The 27,828-nt window shown below is 41.2% G+C and overlaps 1 protein-coding gene and 1 long non-coding RNA gene across 5 annotated transcripts in view; one reads left to right on the top strand and one right to left on the bottom strand.

The window, feature by feature from the left end:
- rap1gap2a (RAP1 GTPase activating protein 2a) overlaps positions 1 to 27,828 on the top strand; it is a 451,901-nt gene that overhangs the window by 103,787 nt on the left and 320,286 nt on the right. Inside the window, exon 1 of one of the 4 annotated variants that reach the window (XM_028806695.2) lies at positions 4,008 to 4,213. The exons of the other annotated variants lie outside the window; for them this stretch is intronic. Coding sequence (XP_028662528.1) covers positions 4,170 to 4,213 — 44 coding nt within the window. The 5' untranslated portion in view covers positions 4,008 to 4,169. Of the gene's footprint in view, positions 1 to 4,007; positions 4,214 to 27,828 lie in introns of those variants that run through there. 4 annotated transcript variants of the gene reach the window in all.
- Positions 3,603 to 4,084, bottom strand: LOC127528973 (uncharacterized). Its single transcript, XR_007935663.1, has 2 exons — positions 3,990 to 4,084; positions 3,603 to 3,869 (listed from the first exon to the last, which is right to left on the bottom strand). It is a non-coding gene; the product is annotated as an uncharacterized LOC127528973 (long non-coding RNA).

Consider the following 27,828-nt stretch of genomic DNA (forward strand, 5'->3'; position numbering starts at 1 on the left):
TCAATATACCTTCATCTTCTGAACATACGATTCCCCGTATTTTGCATACAAAGGACATAATTTTAAGGCATGCATGGGAGCCTTCTGACCAAAATGGGGGAGTGCGGGTGGGTTTTGGAATGACCAGAAAAGGAGAATTGGTAAAGAATTTATGAGTAAACCACGTAATTGAGCCACAGCCAGGAAAGGAGAGACTGCACAAGATTGTGCACAGTGGGCAGACTCGAGAGATGCCTAGGTATTCCCTTTTGCTAACTGTGTTACCTGGTATTGCCCAGATGGGAATGTAGAGATGGTGGGAAGCTAAAATGTAATTAGAAATTGTGTATTACCAAACTTTATTGCCCTCACACTTGCTGCATTAGTACATACAGTACATATTGTTAGTATTGGAAAGCCTCTTTTAAGAGGCTCCTTATAAGCATGGTACCCATGCAGTTTCTAGCCTATTAATTTGATGCACACCCAGAACATGTGGCCAGTGAGGCTAGAGCTAGATTGCAACGTTCACAGGATGAATCTTGCCATGGAAACATTTTGGATGGTTTTAATCGAGATAAATGTTCTCGATTGAAGATTTAAGTTGAATAATTGAGTGTTTTGTGCATATGGAGCTAGATTGTATTTTGTGTATGGCTGCCTTCCATTACTTTTCTGAAATGTTAAATGAAAGATCATTTCCCAATTGTGCCCTAGCATCTTTGAAAGGAAGGGACTTAAAATGTTTTTATAAATTATGCAGATGCTATCTGAGTCTTCAGGACTGATCAATATTTCTTCTGGAAAAAGAAATAGGTGGAAGTTGAGGAAAATTGGGCAGGTTCAATTTAGCAAAGTTTCTAGCTTGAAAGTAGTGGAAAAGTTGTGTTGATGATTCATTGATTTCCTTCTGCTCTTGTTTCTGGATTATGATTTATATATTTAGAGTTGTATTTGGTTTATTTGGATTGCCTTCTTGCCAACTTATTTTGCTTCTTTTTTGCACTTTTTGCTATTTTCCTGTTAATAAATGGCTTTTATTTATAATGATTCTTGGAGGACTATTCTTATATCATTCAAGCTGATGTTTTTTCAATGATATTTCCTTTTCCCTTGAGAGACATTTTGAATTATATTGATATTTAAGTGTATTTAAACATTTTGATGACATTGAAGTGTTGCTTTACCAGGCCATTTTCACAATACTATTGTTGTGAACTTAGGGTTCCTAAGCACAATAAGTACCAACAATGACTCAAAATGCCCACTATGGTGGGAAAACCATCAAACCCTGGCTAGTCACAAAAAGGGAAAATCAGTGCTTGAAGTGAGTACTGGTACCTCTTCCAGTTTCAGCATGGAGTGCAGGCACCTCTTCTTAGTGTACCATTGAGTACCTAAACCGTTAAGTACCTTTGTGTACATAGAGTACCTCTTCAGAAATCTTAATGTGGGATCCTCTTTTTAATCAACTGTCATAATATTGCAACAATGCAACAATTTTTATTCTACCTTACTGGCACCTTTCAGTGAATACCCGGCAGCTCTCCAGAAATCTTCACGGCAGACCCCATCTGAATCCTCCAGGATTCGCTTCACTGTCATTGGAACATAACAGTACAACAAGTTCAACATCCCAGTGAATTCTGGCACCTTTTCAGAAATCATAACAGGGGACTCCACCTCCCTCACAATTTGATCAGATAGCAGGTATTTCCATAAACAGATTGCCGCAAGTAATTTAGTTCCACTTCAAGCACTATAGCAAATGTAGAATCTTTATAAATAAAAAGGTTTATTTTTACAAAAATGCTTGGTGGCACAAAATAATCTCTGAGGAGCACAAAGGCACAAAAGCAATGCCTTTAAAATAGCCAATCCCAAAAGGAAACACAGTCCCAAAATGTAATCAATGAGAATGGTAGAAAAACAGAGCAAAAGGTCACAAAAATCCAGAACATTCACAATAAGCACAGAATAATCTCAGCAACGCCAGCAAATTTAATGAACCGCAAGGGACCACGGGTTTTCCTCAGGCTTTTTAGGACTGACAGCAGTCTGTTCATAGGAATTAATCTGACCTCACAAAACACATGGCACATAGGCAAAGGTACATAATGAATAACATAATAAATAAACAAAACAGACACAGAAGAGCATTTTGAACCCCAGACCCTGGGGGAACCACAGCTGAAGCATAATGTTAATAAGTAGATTTTTCTTCTCTTCTGATGTGAGAGAAGATCAGAGTGATCTTAATTTGGGTTTAAGATTTTTAATCTGTTCTGGCGACTTTAGAGGTCAATGTTTGGGTGGCACAGAAAAGCAAGGGCTGTGACAGTGAAAGTAATCCCTTGTTATACACTGTTACTTTGCAGAATGGGGAGTTCAGATCTTGACTTAATTTTTGCCAGTAGTTTTACCACCAGCTTTAGAGGCAAGATGAAACAATGTGACTAGTGACTGCTAGCCACTGAAGTGGTGTCAAACTTGATGCTCCAAAAAAACAACAAAAGAAAAGTATACAGCTACATTCATATAATCCATCAGGCTTGTGTGAGAATAATCTAACCACAGTAGGGCACAAAGCTGTTCCCCACCCCAGAACTAAACACAGCTAGGGCTGCCATATATAGCATTTACATATGTGAGGATGCCCTTCCAACCTGCGAGGCACTTGCAACTTCTAATATTGACATTTTTGCTACTTTTCATGCTATATTATCCCAGTAGCTTTGCAATACTTTTATGCCGAGTGCTATTCTGGACATATTATACTATCCATGGTGAAATTTAAATGTTATACCACTTCCCAAACCTAAAATTCAGCAGAAGTTTGGGTTAAAACCTGTGACAGAATCAGAAACTGTAGAGAGCATTTGCCTTTGCTACTTATATTTGATACTGGCTTTGTACAAGTCACCGTAAAGGTGTGCTATTAGTGTTTGTGGGCAGCCTAAGATTAGGGTCCCAGACTTTAAAACCAATAGGATGCTAACTGCACTTTTGACCCCTGACCGACTTTGTGACCCTCAAGCACAGCTGCCTGGACTGCAGGTATAAAATATATGTAACCAGTTGTAGCCAACAATTCAAAATGGTGTAAGGTGCCTCTGTTGGTCAGTTAGTGCTATGTAACTAGAACTTTAACCAACACTTTGCGGTCTTACTAAGACATACAAAGATGCAATAACACTTTAGAGCAGGGGCTACATTGTTCATTCTGCTATGTAACAAAACCTTAACAGATGCTTTGTTCATTCTTAAGGCATACAAAGCACCAAAGGGGTTGCCTACACAGCCTCTCCCAGTTATGCAACAAGACATTATCAAACACTTTGTCTTACATACAGTAGCTATAAGTGACTAGTTGCACTATATTAGGCCTTTAATGCCCCTAATTTAAAGAGTTACAGTCTCACCTTGAGTAAACCGCCTGCCAAATAAATAGGCAGTACTGCTTAAAGGACTCTGCTGCATCTTCATGGCTTTGAAAGGCTGCCTACCTGCACACCTGTTGAGGCAGATTTAAAAAGAAAAGATGTCCACATATAAGCAGAAGTCTAGCCGTTAGACTCTTATCTTACTTGGTGCAGGTTCTGGATCTGAGAAACTTGGCTTCCGTATTTAACTTATGTTGAAACTTGTTTTTACCAAACTAAAAAAGCCAATCTAACCACTTGATGTGCATTTGCCCGATCGTTGCAAACGTCTATTTATTAAACATGAAATCTCACTCGTTAACTTTCAAACACGAAACGCAGCCCGACAGAGCATCCTCAATGTAAAAGGGGCTACGACTTTTTCAAGTGGGCGCTGCTGTAGCTGCGCATTTCCACGAAGCCGTTCAGTACTCTGCCACCTTTGTTTAGGAGGGGTGGTGGGCGTGTCTGCTAGAATAAAAATGCAAGAAAAAGCCAGCGTGATAAAGAGAGCTCAAGATTACTGAGAGCTGTGTGGTGTGAGGCAGCATTTTCCCCAAGTTTTAAAGAAAGAACGAAAGTACTTACTGCAAGGAAGTGGTCGGAGTGCCTTTCCTGTTTTTAGGGCAGGTCTTTTCTGCAGCGCTGTGGTTTCCTAGTCAGACCCGCCCTGGGTCTCAGCTGAGAACCACTGGGTACACCTGCTGCACCAGCACAACCTCTGCAATCCCGCTGTGCTGCTGTCCTCTTGCTGGTGGAATCTGAGCGATGTTGCGAAGAAAACGCAGCGTGTCTTTTGGGGGCTTTGGCTGGTAAGTGCAAGTCCATTCCCCTTTGTGCTAAATACAGCTTCTGCTTTAAAGGACACTAAAAAAACAGTCATTTCGCTTTGCCTTGTGCGTCGGGTCATGCAAAGAAAGAGAACGGGGTGACAAGCCAGCCACAATAATGGAACCGGGCTGCTTTGGGAATAGCTGTTTAAGAAGTTAACGGCCGCGGATCCAAGTGTGGAATAGTCGGTCGACACGATCAGCATGACATCAGTTTACTTCTTTGCTCTTTCTGCACAAGTGATCTGCTGCATTTCACCAGAGTGACCAGTGGAGGGCTGACCGAGAAAAGAGTAGACATCAGATACAGAAGGGTTATTATATGCGACCGAGTCTTTGTCACATAAACCGCATGCCCCGTTTCATTCAGTGTCACTTTTATTCAGGCTGTCTTTGTTTTAGTGCAGCTGGATATTTCATGAACAAAGCCGTTATGCAGCTGAAGCTTCAATCGCTACTATTCCCAACTTCGCTGCAAGCGGGTCAGTCGACTCCTATTTTATATTGTGCAGTTGAGAGTTGGTCAGTGGGAAGTCCGCCAAAGTGTTACCAATTATATCTCTGTTCATTTTCAAAAGTTAAGTGAATTTTTTGCATAGTCTTCGTTCACGTAAATACAATGTCACGTGTCGTTTTTGTTATCTGTGAGGTTTCCTAGTTTGCACATTTTAGTAATGTACTACTATGAATAATTTATTTTGCCAAGTTCTAAAGAGAAGTCCGGATTTTGTGACTGACTGGCGAACCGCATGGCTTGTTCTCATCACTAGGACTCCGGTTCGACTTCTTCTCTGTGAAGATTGCTCATCGGTGTTCTCGAGCCTGTCTCATCCACATATCCGCAAATCTCTGCAACTCTAGACAGGTGTAAAGAAATTGCTGAAAAGTATCAGCCGTAAAAAATCCCAACACCTACAAACTTTCGTATTAAAACAGTTAAAGTGCCGCTACTCACTCTTCTCTCCGTATCGCTCTTACTACTTGCTGTTTTAAATCGTCATTTCCTTTGTTACGGCTGCTTCTTAAATGTGAAGTTTCTGAATGAGAAGTAGGCAGTATGATGCAAGGTTTACTGAAAAACTTGAGGCAGCAATTAGCATCCCGTTTATTTGAGTAAATTTAGCCGCACGTAAAAACAAATTTCATGTATTAAACATCCAAATAAATCAAATAAAGTCTACCTAATATTGCACATTGAGCATGTCAATGTCACAAACATAAATCAGATAAAGACTACCAAGTTATATTGAGTATATTTTACTTTTGTATCATTTGCTGTAAGATATTAGGTACTATTTACCTCTGACAATCTTAATTTTGTAGGTAATTATTTAAGCATTATTTAGGAGCTTAAAACTTAATTTTGGAACCATCCACTTTCTAAACCCGCGCTTATCCTTGACAGTGTGCAGGTCAGCTGGAGCCTATCCCAGCAGGCAAAGGGAACAAGCAGGAACAACACCTGGACACGTACACCAGCCAATCACAGGTTGAACACGCCCACACACCCATGAGGGCCAATACAGCATCACTAATCCGCACTCTTAAAAATGCTGGTTCTTTAATGGCTTTTTATGGTTCGTTCCTGAGTCATGTGGTTCTTCGTAGAACTATTGCTTGACAAGCACCATTTAATTCTGGGAAGAGTTCTTTGCATACGAAGCTGGTTCTTTCTCCTTTGAAAAACGTTCCAATATGTTGAAAAAAAACTGAAATCTGTAATATATGGTATGGCTAACCTAGCAGGACACTAACAGATAAGAAAACCTGGATTTAGCCTGTACTGTAGGCAGCAAGAATCCTTTTAAAATCAGGAGTCATTGGTATTTCAAAAATCTGTAACCATCTATTCATGGTTATTTACTGTATGGTGGCAGTTACAGCTTTAAATAAATAAAAGTTCCTTCTGGTACTTTCTTGTGGATGGGTCTTTTGGGAACAAAAAAAGGGTTCCTCTCTGTCATCACACTGAAGAGCCGCTCTGGCTCCTTTATTTTTAGTGGTGCACTTAACCTGCATGTCTTTGGACTTTGGAAGGAAAATAGGAGCACCTGACACGGTGAACACATGCAGACTCTATAAGGGAGCAACCAGAACACGAATCCCAGTCTCTTTACGAGGCAGCAGTTCTACTACTGCACCACTGTGCTGCAGAATACTCCCTTCTGAAGAAGCATTAAATAACCATTTTGATGCTCACCATCACCCCCTTTAAACATTGATACTAAAGGGCACTGGTTAGGTGCTTTTACAGAATGTTGGCTTCAGAACAAATGCTACAAATCAAAACATATTTAGAGAATGACTTAAGACGAATCCACACTCAGCACGCCTAATGGCTATGAGTGTCCACTATTGTACATTAGCTTTATTATCCTTCACTTAAGGAGAGCTGCAAATGAAAACATTGATTGGGTCAAAAAGAAAAAGTGACTCCGTCTGGCCTGTTGACTTCATCTGGACCTGCTGTGTGCTTCAAATATGAAGGACCTGCTTGATGAGAACCCACTGACTTAACACACACACTCGTTATAAGTTTCTGGCGTTAGGTTATTGACTGTGTTTGTGTGTGAAATGAGAAGGTAAAGAGTTTACAGGCACATTTAATTCAATAATCTGTTGATGTTGATTTGCATACAGTAAAGCCTATTTACATACTTCCATATCTTACACAAGAAGCTATTCCCATATTATGCAGTCTTCATTAACGCCTCCTTTCTTTCTTGGCTGAAAAACTTCTTTATCTCCAAAGAGGAGCAAATATATTTAACAATGCCCGTCTTTCTCCTGTGAGCTTTCCTTCTTTCTCTGTCTGATGCATACAATGCTGATACTGGGGGGTAGTATGATAGCAGTCCACATCAGAACTGTAAAGTTTGATCTGGATCACAAACCTTTGCACTGTGATCCTGCCTGGCAGCTTCAGATCCAGATGAGAAGTTATTGTACAAACATGTCTGCTTCCACACTTGTGTAGTGGACAGTTCCCGTGCCAGTTTGGATTTGTAATATATGGTACAGTAACTGGCACTGAATGTAATGTCTCTTTTACAGTTCATGTATGTATAAAATGCCAAGTCCCAGAACCCAGCTTGATTGATTACAATGACATTACAACATACAAAAGAATTGTTTTCAGATTTGCTGCTCACCTACTGTGTTCTCAGATCCAGCACCCCAAAGTGTCTTCCTGTATTAAGAGCCTCCTTTAACCATATGAGGCAACCAAGACATTTTAAAGCCAGACTCTTAATGACCTCCGTTAAGTTTATTGCGCATTTCAGTTTTTACTGCCCTGGATCTGATTTTGCTTGTTTTTGTGTAGTATTTATGGTATATTTTTATGATTACTGCTTTTTACTTTTCTTTTGTGACATCATTGTGGCATCATTTTGTTTGCTTCATAGGCACAGTTATATTGTATATGACAACAACGTCCATTGTTAACCACGTGTTTGGACAGCATCATTACGTTCTTTCATCATTTACATGACAGTATTTAAGATGGCGGAGCAGTGTCACTGATTTCTAAGATTTGGATAAAAATACAAAGTGTATATATATCTATATCTGCATGTGGTTAAGTAAACTGGGGAAAGAATCTTTAGGTAACCAGAAATGATTTGCTTTGTTAGTCTGACTTCAAATTTGTCGATCTGTAATTCTTAACCTCCTTGTTCTGTACATGACCTTGCTATCCTTACATCCTAAGTCCTTTGAATTGCATTAATTTCCCATTTTGCATTACATATCAGTAACAAATTATATTCAGTTTCTTTACTGTACTTGGGTAAATTGTGTAGGGAATCATACTTTGTAAAGTATTTTTTAATGGAAATACTATTACTCTTTGAAAAGTATATTATTTATTAACAATTCTACTTTACTTTTTTCAAAGTGGATCATTGCCAATTACAACTGATCGACTATGTTAATAAATAATGGGCAATTAAAATAAAACTGCACGTAAATATTTTTGATGTTGCAGGTCAGGATCTTGGAGCATGAAGTGATTCACTAAATAATGCAGTAGACACACAGTTTTCTCTGGTGGTGTTAGTGAGTTTATCTAAGTATATCGTTTTTATTTTTTTGGCCAAGAACTGAGCATGAACTGTAAAAGCTCCCACTTTAAATTTAACACGCAGTGACGTAATGATTCTGAGATACCTGTGCAACGGAGGATGCAGTAGAAGCTCTTGGCGTAGTGGCACCAGCGGCCACACTCTTTATAAAATAGAGACTGTACATTTTGAAAAGTTTGAAATTTGTTTGCCATATGCAGAACACTGTTTCTATTTGTAAATATGTGTATGTGTATATACATCATTAGTATGTCTAATAGACAAAATTTATTGGATAGCTATGTTGTGACCACCAGTGGGTGTCACCAAGACCCAAACCCCTGACAAAACTACACAAAAACAGTCCCAGGTACAAATAAACATTTTTTATTTACCAAAAATACTGTTAACAGGTTTCTTCCTTTTAGTACAGCTCCATACAATATAGCAAAACAGACACTTTCTTCTTCTTTCTGTTTGACTCCTTCCAGGCGAGTGTTGTCCAGCTCCTCCCAACTGCAACTCGCCTGGCTAAGACTGAGTGGCTCTGTTTATCTATGACCCGGGAGTACTTCCAGTAGCAGGGAACTTCCAGGTTGACTAAAAGTAGGAACTACAAATCCCAACAGCTTCCCCTAGAGGCTCCCACATAACCCAGCAAGGCTGCTCCACCGGACTACAGATCCCGTCATGCCCTGTGGGTTTCTGTGTGGGAATTCCAACCCAGGGATACTGCCATCTAGTGTACTGGGGGAGAAAATGTTCAGCAGTTCTATCTGGGCAAGGGTCTTTATTCAACCCTGGTTTGGATGCCAGTCCATGGGTGCTGTCCATTACAATATATTTGAAGACCATCTTGTACTGTTATGTCCACAAAACACAATATCAAGCCTATGAGATCAATATTTTTTGTTCAATCCTGGTCTTTGTTCTCCCATGGTCGGGATGCCACTCCATATGTGCCATCCCTTACAATATACTGTATATTCTGCTCATGCTTTTCAAAGCAAAAATTGTAGTACTAGGGTGTTGTACCGTGTTAGCCATTATGAATGTAGAGAAAAGCCAAGCAAAATGACACCTTTTATTGGCTAACTAAATTACATCTTGCCTGAAGAAGGGACCTGAGTTGCCTCGGAAGCTTGCATAAAGCAAAAATTGGATATTCACGGATTTAGGTTAATATGTTTTCAGAAGTAACTACTATTCCTTGAGTAGTTTTTTCCCCAAGTTTACTTTTTTGCTTTAACTTGAGTAGTTCGCACAGCATATACTTTTATTTAAGCCGATTTATGCATAAGTAGTAGTACTTCTCCTCTAGTACAATCTTTTAGTACTTTTTCCACCTCTGATTCATATCTGTTGTGGGATATGGCCGGCCTGTCACTCCGGTTCTCACCCCCAGGCCGCCAGGAGGAGCTCTCCCAACAGCGTGAACGTCCCCCGAGTTCCAGCAGGGCCTCATGGACTATGTAGTTTTTATACGCAGCCCTGCTGGATACCTTGGGGGCCACCAGGAGTCGCTGTAGGAGGACTCGGAGGCTCTTATGTGCCCTATAACCCGGGAGTACGTCATGGTCACATGACAGGAAGATACGATGTGCTCCCGGGTTGAAGAAAAGGACTGTTTACCCTGACCCGGAAGGGATAAGGAACTGTGGACGGATTGGACAGGAACACCTCCGGGTCAGGGTGTATAAAAGAACGATGGGAAATCCCAGACGTTGAGCTGAGCTGGGTGGAAGGGTGGCAATGCGTCTGGGAGTGGAGGATTATCGTATTGTTTATTGGAATTATGATTATTACTGAGTATTGTGGAGAGGAGGGTGCTTTGTGCACATAATTGTCTAAATAAATATTATATTTGGACTTTTACCTGGTGTCTGACGTCTAGTCTGAGGGTTCAAGGGGTCATCGGAGACCCTTAATCTATCACAGTTGGCGTAGTCTCGGCAGGATTCTCTGGCCATCGGATTTGGCAGAGGACCTGAATTTAAATAAATTTTACTGTGGACAGAACCCTGAGAAGACAACGTTCAGACACACTGCAACGTCGCCAAAACCTTCCGTTTCCAAGGACGTCATGGGAAAGAAGAAGACAAAGCAGAGCGGCAGCCCAAGTGGAGGTCCTATGTTTAATATGGCCTATGCTCAAGACGAGCCATGGAGCGGTTACGCGTCTCGGGAGAGACATCCGGAGGAGGACGACTTCAAAGAGGTATGTGCCGGGGAAGCATTTGAAAACCTTTTTAAAATAACCCATTTTGTCCCGTGCACATACCTCCCAGGTGTCCACCCGGAGACTCTGCGGAAGGCAGGAAAACCTCCTGAAGACGATGGTATACGCGCGTCACTGCCTGAAAATAAAAAGAAGGACTTCCGCATGTCGGGTGCTGGTAAAGGGCACGTGACCACCCTGGAAAGAGTGGGGGAAACAGATGGTACGCGTCCTGATGTTTTTGCCTTCGCCTGTAAAAAGACGGTCTTGGCCTGTTTGAAGGGGGAGGCGAGTGAAGCGCCGCTCGACCCACAAAAAGGTAAGGAGGGCCGAGAAATGGCTGATCGGTCTGCCGACAAATTAAAAAAGACAGACCGCAGTCCGCCGAAGAAGGCAACCCGGTCCTCAGAAAATGAAAGCTCCAAATCCCAGGCTCCCTTGCGGAACCCGTCAGAGCACGTGCCAGGAGCGGGCGTGCTAATTGGCTCCCAGCCGGAGGGTAAGGCTAGTAATCTCCTGAGCATACCTCCGGCTGAATTAAATAACTTTTTGGACGTGCACAAGCTGGAGAAGTTGCTTCAGCCCGTGCACAGTTTCTTGCAGATTGTGGCAACAATACAGAAGATTGTTGGAGAGCTGGGAGCAGCAGCTGAAGCGCTGTTACGAAAGGTGGATGAATACCTACGGCGGTTTGGTAGAGAGCGTCCCGTGTTATATGATTTGGCGGTACAAGTAGGAAATGCCGGTACCGTATATAATGAAATAGGAACACAGTGTGAAACGGGCCCGCATTTGATAAGTAGTGGGTGCCAAACCACTGCGAGCCCTACAAGAGATTGTGGTGTGATGACAGAAGGGGCGGAGGAAGCGCCAGTCAAACCGGAGCAGCTGAAAAGTGCTGTCTCTCGGAGCGATGCGGTGCTGAAGACGCCGCCCCTAATTAAGGTAAAAATGATGGGCGTTCGGACAGAAAAAGGGCTCTCTTTTACTAATAGAGAGATCCAAACTGTGGAAAAGCCCCAGATTAAAAAGGAGATCCTAAAAGAGAAACGGGAGTCTCCTGATAAAGTGATGAGGGAGTTATCACTAGGTACTGGAGGGGCGGAGGAAGTGCCAATCAAACCTGGGCAGCTGGAAAGTGCTGTTACCCGGAGCGATGTGGTGCTAATGACGCCGCCTCCTAAATTGCGTAGGACAATGGGCGTGCAAACAGCAAAGAGGCTCTCTTTTCTCCATAGAGAGCCTCAAGCTGAGCACAAGCCCCAGAGAAAGCAGGAGATCCCCAAAATAAAATACGGGTCTCCTGACACAGTAGAGAGAAGGGCGGAGTATACTGAGGCGGCTATAAAACCTCCCTTGGCGGAGAAAAGGGAGGAGTTGACGGAGTTCCCAAGGCGTTTCCAGTCACGCAGAGGGTTACAAACGGGAGGACGGCGGCTATGCTACGACTGCTGCCGGCCGGGCCACTTATGGCGAAGTTGTCCTCGGAGGACGGGGGATCAGAGGGATTTCCAATACAACGTTCCCCCTAGGTTCTCCGAGGAGTCTCGACGACGTAGCCATGGCCCGACCCATGGATCCTCCTGGAGGAGGACGTCCCTCGCGGGGCTGGCCGCTTTGAACCTTGGTTCTTCGCTGGGGGGGGGGGAAATACTGTGGGATATAGCCGGCCTGTCACTCCGGTTCTCACCCTCAGGCCGCCAGGAGGAGCTCTCCCAACAGCGTGAACGTCCCCCGAGTTCCAGCAGGGCCTCATGGACTATGTAGTTTTTATACGCAGCCCTGCTGGATACCTTGGGGGCCACCAGGAGTCGCTGTAGGAGGACTCGGAGGCTCTTATGTGCCCTATAACCCGGGAGTACGTCATGGTCACGTGACAGGAAGATACGATGTGCTCCTGGGTTGAAGAAAAGGACTGTTTACCCTGACCCGGAAGGGATAAGGAACTGTGGACAGATTGGACAGGAACACCTCCGGGTCAGGGTGTATAAAAGGACGATGGGAAATCCCAGACGTTGAGCTGAGCTGGGTGGAAGGGTGGCAACGCGTCTGGGAGTGGAGGATTATTGTATTGTTTATTGGAATTATTGATTATTACTGAGTATTGTGGAGAGGAGGGTGCTTTGTGCACATAATTGTCTAAATAAATATTATATTTGGACTTTTACCTGGTGTCTGACGTCTAGTCTGAGGGTTCAAGGGGTCATCGGAGACCCTTATTCTATCACAATGACTTTCGGTTGAACTGGGATAAGGCAGGTCAACGGCTTGATAAGCAGGCATATTTGTAAATGAAGGTCTACACTCTCATCTTTGGGTGGGGCATGGTAGCTTCAAGAGGCTCCCCGGAAGGACCTGGTAGTGTGTGGCCAACCTGCACCATCACATTTGGTGGTAGCGGTGGGATGGGCCAATGGCAGTGAGGGATGAAGAAGAAATGAGTACAGGCAAGTGGATGGGTGTCCATACTTATGAAGGACCCACATGCCCAAGCCAAGTCGGACTTTTTAAGGATTTTGCACTTTTATAATGGATAGTATTAGATTGGTTTTACTGTTCTTAGTCTTTTTTAAAGTCCAGTATTTTTAAAGGGGGCCTGGGTTTGCTTTTAGAGTAGGGTAATTTATTCATCTATTAATTTTTTTTAGTGCATCTTGGGGTCATGCCGTGGACCTGAGCCACCATTTGCATAGGGATGGTGAAGGCGTGGAGCCTTCCCATGCAACTGGCAGCTTTAAGGAGGAAGGAGTGTGATAAGGCAGGTTCACGGCTCGATAAGCAAGCGTATAAGTAAATGAAGGTCTATTCTTGCATCTTCGGGTGGGTCGTGGTAGCATGGCAGGAGCAGATTCAAGAGGCCCCCCGGAAGGACCTGGTTGCGTCGGGTTGATTTACACATTCACATGAATGTTCCAGTCTAATCATAACAAAACTCTGTGGTATCAACTTGAATTATCTCCACCCTCAAGTGTACTTGTGAATCTTCGTTTTGGTCATCCTTCAGATCAAAGAGACATGAAGAGACATCCAGATATGGATATTTTGCTCCATGATCTGAGGGCACTTCATTTTGAGACTGCTAGATTATGTTCACTTTTGTCTGGCCTTGCTTGCTCAAACCATGTTACTATTACTGTGCATTGTTCAGTTGGATTATTTAGCAGTGTCTGTGATGCTGAAATTCATGCAGTGTAATTTCATGATTAAAGTTAATTTCAATTTATGATTGGTTTAGCTTCTGTAGAATGTTATCCAGTCAAGCAATGACAATGAACACATCATCATGCTATTGGTTTAAAGGAAATATTCAGATGTGTTGGGCTTTTAGCACAGTAGATACAAGGCTGCACATTGGCACAATGCATAAGATTATGGGATTTTGACCCAAGGGTCACAAAGCCTGGTTGCACAGCATTCTAGTCAGTGATGAGTAAAGGCTGGTGATGCATTTCCCAGAGGTGTGAAGAACGTATTGTAGCCTGAATAAGTTGCTCTAGTTTTCACTGTGTTACATTATTGATATCCTTGCCTGGCGGAGAGCTAATCCCCCATCCTAATGCTCTGCTACTGCCAAAGCGCAGCTATTTTTAAAGATAGTCTGAGACTCATTCACTGTAAGTGGCTCCACTCAGCTGGGTATTAGTTTCACGGATGTATCTGCGATGCAATGGAAGGCACACACTTTTCACTAACTCTCTGAGAGGGCTTCAGGCTACAAGGGCAATTTGCTTGCTGTTTCTCTTTTCTGCTCACTCATGAGAGTAATCAAATCTGAAATATTCATCTGCAGTTGAAAAACTGAGGTGTAAATATGCATATGCATGCCGGTCTGCAGTTACCTACAGTGAAGGTATAGGAGGTTAATGCAATATATCACCAACAAAAGCCTTGTGGATTTGTCAGTTTTGGTTCATCAGTTGTGTTTTTTAGTCAAGTTTGCTGTGTATTCTAACGCAGAGAATCTGGTAATGACCACAACTCCCCGTGGCATCCCTGGCTTGTCATTGGCAGACATTACTACCCTTTGATCATCCCAATTACAATGTGTCTTTATGAAGGGATTTTGACACTGCTGTCCTCAGTAAAAGGAAAGCGTTATGAAAAGTACTTATGCAGAACTTCAAAACACCCAAATCTTATTGTGCTAGACAGCTGTGAGAAGAGATGATGTGTTACACATTGATGTTTGTTGTCTGTTTCACAGATCTGTCAGCCTACTAGCACTGTAAAAGTACTGCTTCGACATAATTGCTTTGATCAAGTTAATGCTGTACCATACACAGAGTGAAATGTGTCAAACTGATGTTTCTGCACAGTGGGAAATTAGAAGAAAAAACACCTTAAAGAAGTTTTTATTCTTACCATTGTAGTTATTGTAAATTGAAAAGAAATGTCAATGTGGCTTCATGCCAGTGCCTTATAAGATTTGGAATTTGAAGGTGAATTAGTGTACTGCTAGTGAAGAAAAATGTGGGCCACAAGAGAAAAAATAGGAAACATGGACCAAGTTATGATAGAGTAAAACAAAAATCTCCATTTACATTTATTTGCTTAGCCAAAGCAACTAACAAAAGATGTCAACATAATCAAGTAAACATCAGTCTGGGGGACTGTTTGGGAACAAATGCTACAAGACAAGGTTACAAATTGGTCATCACAAGTGAAGAGCTCAGAACAAAATATGAGTAAGTTGAAGTTCCTAGGTTACAAAGCATAACAGATAAGATCTGTTAAACAGAAGTAATTCAAATGGAGGTGGGAAGCTCATTCCACCAGCTAGGAGCTACACCTGGATTGAGATTTAATGCCACACAGAGTTGGCATCACCAGGTTCTTTTCATCAGCAGACCTGAGTGGTTGTGAAAGACAGAAGGTGCTGGCCCATTGACGGGTTTCTAGGCAAGCATCACGGATTTAAACTTAGCATGTACCACTACAGGAAGCCAATGCAGTGAACTGAAAAGAGGAGTGACGTGTGCCCACCTCAGCTGGCTGATCTTGTATAAAGTGACTCTGCAAGATTGAGAGACCATAGCAACATGGTCCCTGAAAGACAGCTGGTCATCAATACAGACATGGCATGTGTTAGTGATAATGAGCCAAGCCTAACAGCGATGGAGTGCTACATAGACTTGGGATAACAAGAAGGTCCATCTTTGCCAGGTTAAACTGGAAATGATATTCCTTCATCCAAGTTGCAATATCAGTGAGACATGCAGAAATTTTAACTTATAATGTGTGGTCCTCTGGAGGAAATAAGAGGCACACCTGCATATCATTGACACAGCACTGATAAGAAACACCTTTGAACACGATGAGAGGACATAGTGAGCAGGGGTATAGAAAGAAAGGAGAGGGCTGAGCACCAATCCTTGAGGCACCCCCATGCTTGCTTGGTGTACCCTTGACATCTTTCCTTGCCTGGACACACAGTAGGATTTGCTCATGAGGAAGGACTCAGATCACCTGAGAGTAGTCCCAGTGATGTCAAGGTCAGAGAGGATGGCAAGGAGAATCTTGCGGTTGACCATGTCAAAAGCAGATTAGAGATGTAGCAGAATGAGGATGGAAGACATATTTTCCCTCTAGCCTACTGTAACCTGTTAACAATTCTTGGTGGAATGGGCTGACTGATTAGGATTGAGCAGTCTGTTCTGTAGAAGAAAGGAAGAGACTCCCAACATGTCAAAGTCAAAAAACCCAAAGGTCAAAAATAAACTGAGTAACCAAGCCCAAAAGACAAACCAGAATTCATAGTCTAAATAACACACATCCCTAACACTCTAATAAGATTTTGAACTAGTTAAATGCTCCACAAAGTTTTAGTGTTTATGCAGAAACTTGAGCAATACCCAATAGCACGCTGTCATTTTAAATAAGAAATTGACATCATGCCATGATAGCTTCTGGTCACGCTTTAGCAATTCCCCAAACAACCATAAACAATCTATCCATGACCAAAAGAAAAAACACAAAATGGTAACGTCTGTGAAATACTAATAAAAATCATGATAAAAATTTCCATAACCTCAAGATGAAAAAGAAATTTCAAAAGATGTGCATAAAATAAACTCAAAATAATCACAGACCTTAACAGTTAAGAGCAGAGGCTTTCTAGAAAGGAAGTAGAAAGGTCAGAATTCATGAGAGACCACAGTTTAGAGGTGGATAAGAAAGAAAGACACTGCATTGGACTAGTGAGGGAACAATCCATTGTGTACCCAGGCGGAGTGGGGCAGAACGTCTTTTCATTGTGGTTTAGTCATTTGCTTAATGCTTTAAAATATGTCCTTCCTATCCCTCCTTTGGTATTGGTGTATTTGTGGGTTAATTATTTCTTTGTCTGTCTTGGCCCAAGTCTGAATAGTTTATCTAAAAAATGCAATTTTCTGAAAAGCACACAAAGCAATGGCTTCACACATAAATCAACATAATGTATTTATTTATGACAAAAGTCATTGTGTTTTATGTTCCATGAGCCTCTACAGTATGTGAATTCACTTACCTATTATGTAGTCCTGCAAGGTATGATAGCGTTAGAAGCAGCCAATGGTGTGCATTGCCACATTACACTGTTTGCAGAATGTGTTACACTAGTGCCGCTGTTTCAGACATCTCTTACTGCATACTGTGACCGCTGTCACTGTGCGAAGGCAGCTGTTTTTGTACAGCCAGCCACCATCATCTGCCTGTGGCCGTCTGCAGCCATGGGCAGCTGTCTTCGTGTGGTCAGCTGTTGTCTTTGCGTGGCCATCCATAGCCGCGGGCAGCTGTCTTTGTGTAGCTGGCAGCCATCGACTGCCCGTGACTGGTGGCAGCGGCCACAATATGAAGCAACAGATGGCTGAAACAGCAGCACCAGTGGAACACATTCTGCAAGTAGCACTCTGCTAGCAAAGAGAATCGAACTATAATGTAACAGTGGGTTTGGTTGATGTTTATAGCTGATAATCGCCCTCTCCCCCGGGATGTTGACTAATGTTGACATCCACCTTAACCCTATGTGTCGACATAAGTCGACACCTGCCGTGAAAGAGTTAAAGGCACTGGACTTTGAGATTGTTTGGTACTGAATCAGGGTTGCTCACAGAAGTGCCACCCGTCACAAAATCTTTCCTTAATAAACTGTTAAATGCTAGTATATGAAAATGTTTTTTTCTTTTTTTTTGATTTCCTAATGTGTGATTGCCAGTATTAAAGCCTTGTGAGTCACACATCTTTAATCATGGACATTCTACTTCAGAGCATTTTAAAACATTTTTGGGTTGTTTGTTTGAATAGCAAAGAGGCTAGAAAATTTAACATTGAATTAAATTTAACATTAAATTTAACATTGCGCCTCCTATGAATCCAAATGAGAATTACATTTATTTGTCAAGCACTTTTTATACACTTGAAGTTGATTCTTCCATACATATAGTACACGGGGAACAAAATAACATAATTTTGCATTCTGACACCCACTTAATCCAGTTCAGGTTTGTGGGGGGCCAGAGACTATCCTGACAGGACTGGGCATAAGGCAGGAAACATCCTGGACAGAGTGTCCGTTTATTGTAGAGTCCACACACCTACACCTACATTCACACTTACACAGGGGCTGATTTGGAGTCACCAGTTTCTTTAACCTGCATATATTTAGGAATCTGGGAAAACAACTAAAAAAAATCAGCCTTAGCCTCTGCAGTTAAATCCTCTACCACTTGCATTCACTCTGCTCTCCCTCTGACAGAAGAGGAACTCCACAACAAGGTGTGCCTGTTGCTTTAAAAAAAAAAGAACATAAAATATAAAACTAAAAGTGGTGAAACATTGTGTTTATTGTCAACCTACTTGTTTTGTGGAGCTTTGTTTGGAGTTGAGACAAGAATGCAACACTGCAATGAGGTGAAAGGTGAAAGCAATGCAGCATCACTACTCATGGAGCTGTTTCCTTCTGCGGCATGTAAAAATAACCAGTGTGACAGGGGACTTCACTTTATGAAATGTCTGTTTTTGACTAAATCTTCCATGTTTAGTTAAGCCACTAAACATTTATATTTTATTATGGTCTTTTTTTGGGTGGTCTCACAATAGGAATCCTAAAAAAGAATGACGTGAGAATCAATGGCACTAGTAGTCTGAATGTGGGTGTGGGTGTACAGTATGTCCTGAGTCTTCCTCCTGGGACAGACCAAGCATTTCCTGGAACCTGCTTAAGAAGTGGAAATGGAAAATGATTTAAAATATACAGCAACTTGTCCCCCAATGTGACAAGTGCTTACTGGAAGATAACCTGGAAGTCCTTTGTCTCATATGATGTTGTATAAGTTACTGTTATCTACTTGTTGTTACAGGTTGCCTACTACGTGTAAGAAATGAACAGATTATATAGTGCTATAAGGTGAAAGGTTACGCTTCTTCTGCATTTGAGCATTGCTTTTTTTCCCTTCTTATTCTTAAAAAGCAAAGCTTTTCATGCACGTCCGATCACACCGGATGTGACATCATGCATTACTTTATGTGAGGTTCATTCACATACGGTAGGAAGACAATATGGTTACTTCTTTAATATTTTATGGGTTTGCCTTGGAATATGAACCTCCACAGTTTCATGTGCATTTCTCTTGATTTTAATATATCTAGTGTGGCTGGGTGCAGGAATAGCCGCTCTGCTATTCAAGAATATTTATTGTCTGAAAACCAAACAAAACAAAAAAAAACAAAAGAAAATGCTCTTTGGCAAGCTTCCCATTATGTGGGTTAATCAAGGTAACAAAAGGTTGTTGGGTTGGATAGCCAAGGTTGTATCTCTAGCAGAGCTCTGTCTGGCAGGCTGCTCGAGTCAGTAATGATGCCTCCTTCCAGGGTGGCTGGATGGGGCAGGGTCCATTACTCTCACTGGGTGGCTTCTTGTGTGGATGAAATTAAATTCAGAGATATATTAAAGCAAGAAATCTTGACTTAAAATTTGAACCTCTTATTATTATGAATAGGCGACAATGGATTTTCTGGAGGTCCTCTTAAATCAACACCAAGGTCAGAGTCTTCAACACCATTGTGTAGCCTGTCTTACTTTATGGAACTGAAACCTGAAGAACCAGTCACCACCATGAAAAGAATCAAGCTTTTCATCAACACCTACCTCAGAAGGATTCTGAAGATGCCCTGGCCAGACAAGACCAACAGCAAAGACCTGTGGCAACGAACTAAACAGCAGCCCGCTGGAGATGACATCTTTCAAAGATGCCTAAGGTGGATTGGACACACCCTATGCAGATCTACAGCCAGCATCACAAGACAAACCCTCAACTGGAACTCACAAGGGAAGAGGAAGAGGGGTCAGACAAAAAACACCTGGAGGAAGACATGAGGAGGATTGGCCACATATGGGGACAGCTGGAGATACTGGCCCAAGACTAAAAAGGCCCCAGATGGGATCACAGGCAGAGATGATGATGATGATGATGAGATGATTATTATAAATAAGGCAGGAGAGGTGTCCTGTGCGTCTTTAATATCTCTCACAAAGAGGGAACATTCATCACAGCAGTCTGTTAAAGCATAGTCAGAATGGTCGAAATTTTAAGGGTATGGGTGTGTGTTATAAGCAATGGAATTTACACAACAGTGTCAAACATTTTCTCTGGTTGGGTCATCCACTTACACACAAATGACTTATCTATATATATATAATTCACTAAGCTGGAAGACAAGTAGCCACCCATAGAAAGCACGCTGGAAGGGGCGTGGATTCACTAAGCCGCCGACAAGTAAGACACCCATGGCGCACGCAGGAAGGAGCCACGCCCACCAACTCTAAGACCATTGGATACGACGACAACTCGCAGAGCCATGCCCACCAACTCGGACGCGACGCCTCAGAAAACATGCCGTCATTTCTGTTTGTCTGTGCCACAGTCCACATGCAGCTCTGAGCCACGTTAACTTTTCATTAGTCAACCTCAGTGGAACCTTGGTTTACGACCAGAGGTTTGGAACGAATTATGGTTGTGAACCGAGGTTCCACTGTATATTGACTCTAGAAAACATGATCAGCAAGTCTTTGATAGGCTGCAACAAAATGATAAAAGAACGGGCACATTTTTTTCTCACAAGCTGGGTGGGTGTTAGTTAGTTAATTAGTTACTCGAAGGATTTCAAGATTTAATACGCACAAGCGGTAACATTGCAAAAGCAGCCCAAACCAGAAAAGACGGCTGGCAAAAAGTGGCTGACAAATTAAACGTGTGTGCATTGTACTTACTGAAAGCGGCGTTACGGATTTTGCAAATGTTCATTTTTTCCCTCTGCTTAAAAAACATGATTATGCGGCGTATACTACGCCGCGGGTTGGTATGCAGCTTGTAAAACAGTTTGTTTGTCGCGGATAATTTGCCTTTTACTTTAACACGAAGACAATTTCCTGTTAGATTTGCCTTTGCGATGACAATTGATAAGGCACAGGGCCAAACTTTCAAAAAGATGTGCATGTATCTGCCAAAACTAGTTTTCAGTCACGGACAGTTGTATGTTGCTCTCCCCAGAGTTCCATCTTTTCATTCACTTACTGGTATGCCTGCAGGAACATGTGCAGCGAGCGAGAGAGAGCGAGCGACACACACACGCATACAGGTGCGGGAGAGAGAGAGCGCTGGACGCATAAGAATAATAATACTTCATTACATTGATATACCAGTGTTTTCAGTATTCAAAGCGCTATCCACACAGGGAGAAAGCGGGAAGCGAACCCAAAATCTTCCACAGTCTCCTTACTGCAAAACAGTAGCACTACCATTGTGCTACAAGGCAGTTAAAGAATGCACCGGCCTCGATTTTGTTTTCACTTCTGTTTATAGCGATCGGATCGTAGCGTGCATTGTTGCAATGTTACTTTTATTGGTGGCGTATTACATTACGGATGTTTCACATGTTAATTTTTTTCCCTGTGCTTAAAAGACATTAAAAAAGTGTTTCTCAACTGTGACTCTGGAACAACTCAGTACGCAAGCTATATTAAGCGTCAACAACGAAGACTCGCTACACCTTAATGAACAAGTGCTGAAACTTATCCCTACCGACGAAGTAACTTTCACCAGCGTGGCCTCCATCGTCACAGACGATTCCGCTTTCAGTCACGGACAATTGTATGTTGCTCTCTCCAGAGGTCCATCTTTTCATTCATTCACAGTGGTATCCACAAACCCACCCCATTTGGACAACTGTGTCGTTCAGCAAGTGTTCACCCATCAATACATAATTATGCAGCGTATGTTACGCCGCGGGTTGGCTAGTTCAAAATAAAAGTCTATTTAATTGTTTTCTGGTTCATCTTATACCTTTGAGTTGGGCCACTACCCTTGAAATTTCTGTGCATATAACAACTGTCCTTTGTTGTTGTTTACATGACATCAGCTGATTTCTTAACATCTATTGAAAGATGACTAAGAGATGAATATGTATTACATCAACTTTTCTTCTGGTAAATTCCTTATTTACTTGACCATCTCGGTAGTTTTCCAAAACCAACTCTTATATATTTCAATGTACACACTGCAGACTAAAATACTTAGCTATGGTTACCTTTAAATTATTCTTGCACACTCGGCACTGTGGAGAAAAGAAATAACAATGTTAGTGATAGCACTGTCTCTTGTTCCAGCAGGTTATTAAATACCTTGACTGAGCCTTAGCAAGAAATGCACAAGATCATGTACTGTATGTCTGAAAAAATAAACACACTTATAGATACCGAGATGTAGGCAATTTATTAAAGGCAACCTGAGTATTTCACTCAGTGGGATAATGAAGTAGACATGCTGTCCACACTGTGCTCTGTGTAGGCCAGTTCATTTTCAGTGACTTGTAGATTCTTCCTTCGCTTCCCCATCTAATTCTGAATGAAGACTAAATAAAAATATTGCTTTATCAGTTCTCTCACCCTTATGGCAATCTTAGGTAAGGAGGAATAACACTTCCAAAGTAGTTGCTTTATGCTTTACTTCTGCTTTGTATGATTTAATTTGTTAAATTTTAAACTGTCCTATGGATAAAAATCACACTAGAAAAAACTGGGGTTAGAACACCATACATTACTGGGGACAAATGGGACTCATAGTATTCTCAAGCCCAAATGATGCTCAAGGCAGACCACAGCCTGTTTAAGCATAACTTGAAGTAAGTCAGGAAGGAGCTATGAACAGGGCGCTAGTCCATAGAAGGGCCCACTCAAACTCTCACCCACACGAGGACAATTTGGCATTGCCTGACAGCTTAACACTAGAATTACCAGAGCTTATGAAAAAAACTCGTAGATCCGGCCCACCTTAAATCCGTTCGCACCTCTCCATCAGCGTCTTTTGTCCTGTAAATGTGCTGATAAAGACAAGCAGCAAGCAGCCTGCTATTCCATCCCCCCACCGCCACAGAACGTGCACAAAGTTCTCCCAGCTCATGCCTTGATTATCTGGGAGTGAAGTGCTGGAGCTTTAGAGAGGAAATAATAGATCATTATTTGGAACAAATGCATTTCATGTGTGTTCCATTTCTACAATAATCTGTGTAAACACATTGTTAAAACAGAAACATTTGTCATATTTTAGTAGTAAATGACAAAATGTAGGCATAAACTATATAATGTGTGAAACCTGAAGTCCAACGATCAAATAAACACTTTCACAAAAGGTTCAAGGACGATACAACAGCTTCCGTGGCGTAGCGGTAAGAGATGCTGACTTGTAATAAAGAGTCCCCGGTTCGATCCCGGTAGCCTCCTGTATTTGCCGTTTTCAGTAGTGAGCTGCTCTTATTATTAATATTATACAGTACACACATACATTTTGGTTTGCGTCTGTAACAGACAGTGTACATTTATAGTACTTGTAAAAGTTACCATGTTTTTTTTTTTCACTTTTATTTTCACTACTGAAAACGGCAAATACAGGAGTCAGTCAGGATCGAACCGGGGACTCTTGATTACAAGTCAGCAAATCCTACTGCTATGCCACGGAAGCTGTTGTATTGTCCTTGAACGTTTTGTGAAAGTGTTTATTTGATCTTTGGGCTTCACACATTATATAGTTTATGCCTACATTTTGTCATTTACTACTAAAATATGACAAATGTTTCTGTTTTAACAATGCGTTTACACAGATTATTGTAGAAACGGAACACACATGAAATTCATGTGTTCCAAATAATGATCTATTATTTGCACTCTAAAACTCCAACACTTCACTCCCAGATAATCAAGGCATGAGCTGCGAGAACTTTGTGCACGTTCTGCAGCGGTGGGGAGATGAAATAGCAGGCTGCTTGCTGCTTGTCTTTATGGGAACATTTACAGGACAAAAGATGCTGACGGAGAGGTACAAACGGATTTAAGGTGGGCCGGATCTACGAGTTTTTTCGTAGGTTCTGGTAATTCTAGTGTTAAGCAGCATATCACTGGTGATGAAGCAAGAAACATGAAGTACCCAGAAGAATACAGAAACTCCACACCGTGCACACTCCACACAGACAGCAACCAGGATGCTGAAGCTGTGAGATGGTGGTGCTACCAACTGCTCCACCATCCCACCCGTACAGAGGAACTACTTTTCAGTAAATGGAAAAGGTGAGAAATTTGTAGAGGAAAAAAGAAAGAAAGAGAAACAGACAGCAGGGAAAGCAGCCTGAGACTGGTTGTGGGCATGACTAGTAGGTACAGTGAGCAAGAGGTGGGAATTTAAACAAGTTCAGTGACTTGGCAAGTAAGCTGTACTGAATGCCTGTTGTACTCTGGTGTCATTTTTTTTTCCTCCAGGCAGTTCTTTCTACGATGGGTAACCTCTTGAAACCTTCATTCATGCATTTACTGATTTTTTTTTTTTTTAATTTACACATTCAGTCTGTCTGGTGTGGAATATCTGATTAGTTATGGTTCCTTCTCCTCCATTAAAACTTCATGTGCATTAATGCCAAAGCGCTGCTCTTTGTGAAAGGGGACATAGTTGCTTCAAGTAGTAGCTAGAGAACCTTGTCTTATGTACCATTAATAACTTGATAGTTTTTATTCTATGTTGATCACGACTTTTGTTTATAAGCAAAGTTTGTTTGCACCTACCTTCCTAACAGTGAAACTGAATACTGTATATGGTAAACAATATACTTTATGTTGTGAAGCTATGAGTTTGATCCATGATGTGGGGCAAGCCATGACATGCACACTAAAGGTGGACCTGATCGGGCAAGGATATTTTAAGATAAAGGATGCTATAGAATTCTGGCCATACTGCCCGCTGCCTTTCTGTATTATTCTGTGTGCTTGATACTCATCAAAAGACTAGTAGATCTTCCTGTGCTGCCTACCTAAGTGGCATAAATCATTTGCATCTGACACCATGTTTACATGGATGCAGGTTAGTGTAACCTGGAGACAGGCTGTATTTACTTTTTGTTTACCACTGATCAGAAATGGGCAGGTTCCTTCACTTGTTATTGGCCTGGTGTAAGAGAGAGAGCCCCACAATGGACTAGTGTTCCATCCAGGCTTGCTTTTTGCCTTGCACCTAGTGCTTTCAGGCCCCTGTCACATTTTTGTGATGTCATCATGTCCTCATTATGCCTTGTTAACCAGGCAAATGTATACAGTATATGACTTTTTATAATTTGTACTTGCTTGGGTAGCAAGAGCTTCCCGGGATAAGGGAGCATGTTGGCACAGCAATCAGCCTCTCACTAAACTTCCAGGACAGAGAAAACCGCACTGACAGGTTCTGCACCTGTCAATGTAACTGCACAAGGGTTCTAAAGGTAGTTGTACCCTGCATGTGTGCTGAGTGCCCTGGAACGTAATAAGCAGGGATGCCTGTACTATTGAGGCAGATCTGCCATGTGGGTGGTATGATTTGTAGCACTCAGAAATCATTAAAGGGGGTACAGGCCTGAAAAATACAGAGCCAGACCAAAACTTCACTGCTGTAAAAGTAGAACTTGCCTCAGGCAGTCTGGCTCCAAGCTTAAATAGCCGTCTTAAAGCTCTGCACAAGTCCAAAATGGGGCTTTTAAAAGCTCAAAACACTTTAAATGTAGAAAAATGCCCTTTAAGGAAGTTCTGGATTGAATGGGCAAAACAAAACAATCTCCATTTAATTTAATGAATTACATTATAATGAAAAACAAAGGATGAATAAGCAAGCAAAAAAAAAGCAAAAAGGGTATACCTAAAAAAGCAATCCAAGTCAAACAAGACCAATCCATTATTCAAAGAGAAAATCCTGAATCAAGAAGCAAAATTATCCAATGCAAGGAAATTTAAGAACAAGAAGTTCCTTACAAACGAAATGCACACCACAGGAATCAGTGAACCTCTGAGGGACCCACACATCAGCCAGAAATATGGAGCCGGGGGCGTTCCTTCTGAAGTGATGTCATGGTGGACCCACCTCTTTAGGTTTCCACCCACAGTAAACAAGAAAAAAAAAGGCAAACAGCATAAATACACAATCCATAAATACTAAATAACAAATAAATATAACTATATTTACCAAGATTATTATACATAATAACAAAGAAACATAACATAACAATAACTCGAAAACAACAGAAATAACCATAAAAGGAAAATACACATAAGCTATGGAATACCTACTGATTAAAACATAATTTAATTTTGATTAAATATATTTTATTTGTATTCATGAACATAGAAAAAATGTAATTAGAATGCTTCCATCATGTCACATTTAGGTACAAAAATGTAATTAAAATTGAACAAATTACACAATTTACTCATGTATACGATAGTGTTCTAAAGCAATTTAAACATAATAAAGCAATCTAAACATATGTAAAGAAAACAACAACTTTCATGCAGTATAATTTCTCTAACTTTTGTCACTTCATAGTTTTCTTGATCCAAAACTTCTTTTGATGTCCTACATCTGTCTACTTTTTCTGGTGCGTCCCTATGAATCATCCAGCAGTAAGCCACCATCAGACCAAAATACTAGTGTCCTTGGTGCCATCTTTCCATGTCTTTGATACACTGATAGAAACTTTTACCCTGCGCTTCACTCACTGCTCCAAGATTTTCAGGGAAAAATCCAAAAATCCAAATATATACTCAAAAAGTGAACTTTGAGAGTCAAGTTGCAACCCAGTTTCTTAACTAACATATTTTTCACAATTTCCTTATAATTTGTTTCCTAAAAACCCAAAAATAACTGCTTTAAATGATACACGATCATCTTGTTCCAAGCTATTCATCGCTCTTTCAAATTCTGCAACTGAAATCAGTTTTCTAACATCAGGGATTTAAATAGTGGTATAATCAACAAAATTAAGTTGATTAAGTGACAGAGTGTCGGAGAAACTCGAAAGGTCAAGTTCACAAAGTCGCACAGTGCTAGAAATAAAAAAGAAATCACATATCAAAGTCGCCATGAAAAGGCAAGTCGTAGCCCACCATCTGAGTGTCATATGAAAGCTTATTAGGGTACAGACAAAAAAAAAATAGGCACACAGTGGGGGAAAAAAAGCATGAAATGTCAACTTTAATCTCGAAATTTCCACTGTAATCACGTAGTTTATTTTGCCATTAAAGTAGAACACCATAAACTTCATCTTAAAATCGTTTAATTTACTAGTTTCTCAAATCCCATTGTAACTAAAGTAGCACGTTAAATGCTTTGTTCTGTATTTGATCTTCTTTGTGCTCTGTGTGTGAATCACTACCTGCTTTTTAAACGGGCTTTCTCTTTCTCCGACAGGACACATAATCCATTACATTCGTGATATTACAGCTCTCTGAATAATTAAAATACTGAGATGTATACGTGATATCTTTTTCATGATGATAGGAGTTAAAGCATGTTATTAAACATGGGAACACGGTGGTGCAGTGCTTGTTCACGTCTCACGCAAGAGGCTTGCTGCGCCATGCGTGACCTTCGATGAAATAATTTATTACAGAAGTACTGTCTCTTTCAAACGTACTAACCTCCAATTCCTGTCCTTACTTTTCTTTCTCCAAATACCCAATCACCACACAATCAGCTCTGTAATAGATGTGAAGCCATCTGTAAGCTTAAAACGCCGATTCTTCAAAACTTTTAAGGAACATTGAAATATCTTTGTAGTACATGTTTAATTATTCTATCCATCTATCCTTCCAGTGTCACGTCAGTATGAGCAAGAATACAACGCAATGCAGGAACAATCCATGAACTAGCTAGCGCTGTGGCACTGTGTCCTCGCATGTTTAATTATTAACAATACAGATTATTTAAATGAAGTTAAAGTTTTATCTGTATAATATAATCAACATAGTTTGCTGCATTTCATCTTAAAAATGA

Source organism: Erpetoichthys calabaricus, chromosome 8 (assembly GCF_900747795.2).
Source record: "Erpetoichthys calabaricus chromosome 8, fErpCal1.3, whole genome shotgun sequence".
Classification (NCBI taxonomy): domain Eukaryota; kingdom Metazoa; phylum Chordata; class Cladistia; order Polypteriformes; family Polypteridae; genus Erpetoichthys; species Erpetoichthys calabaricus.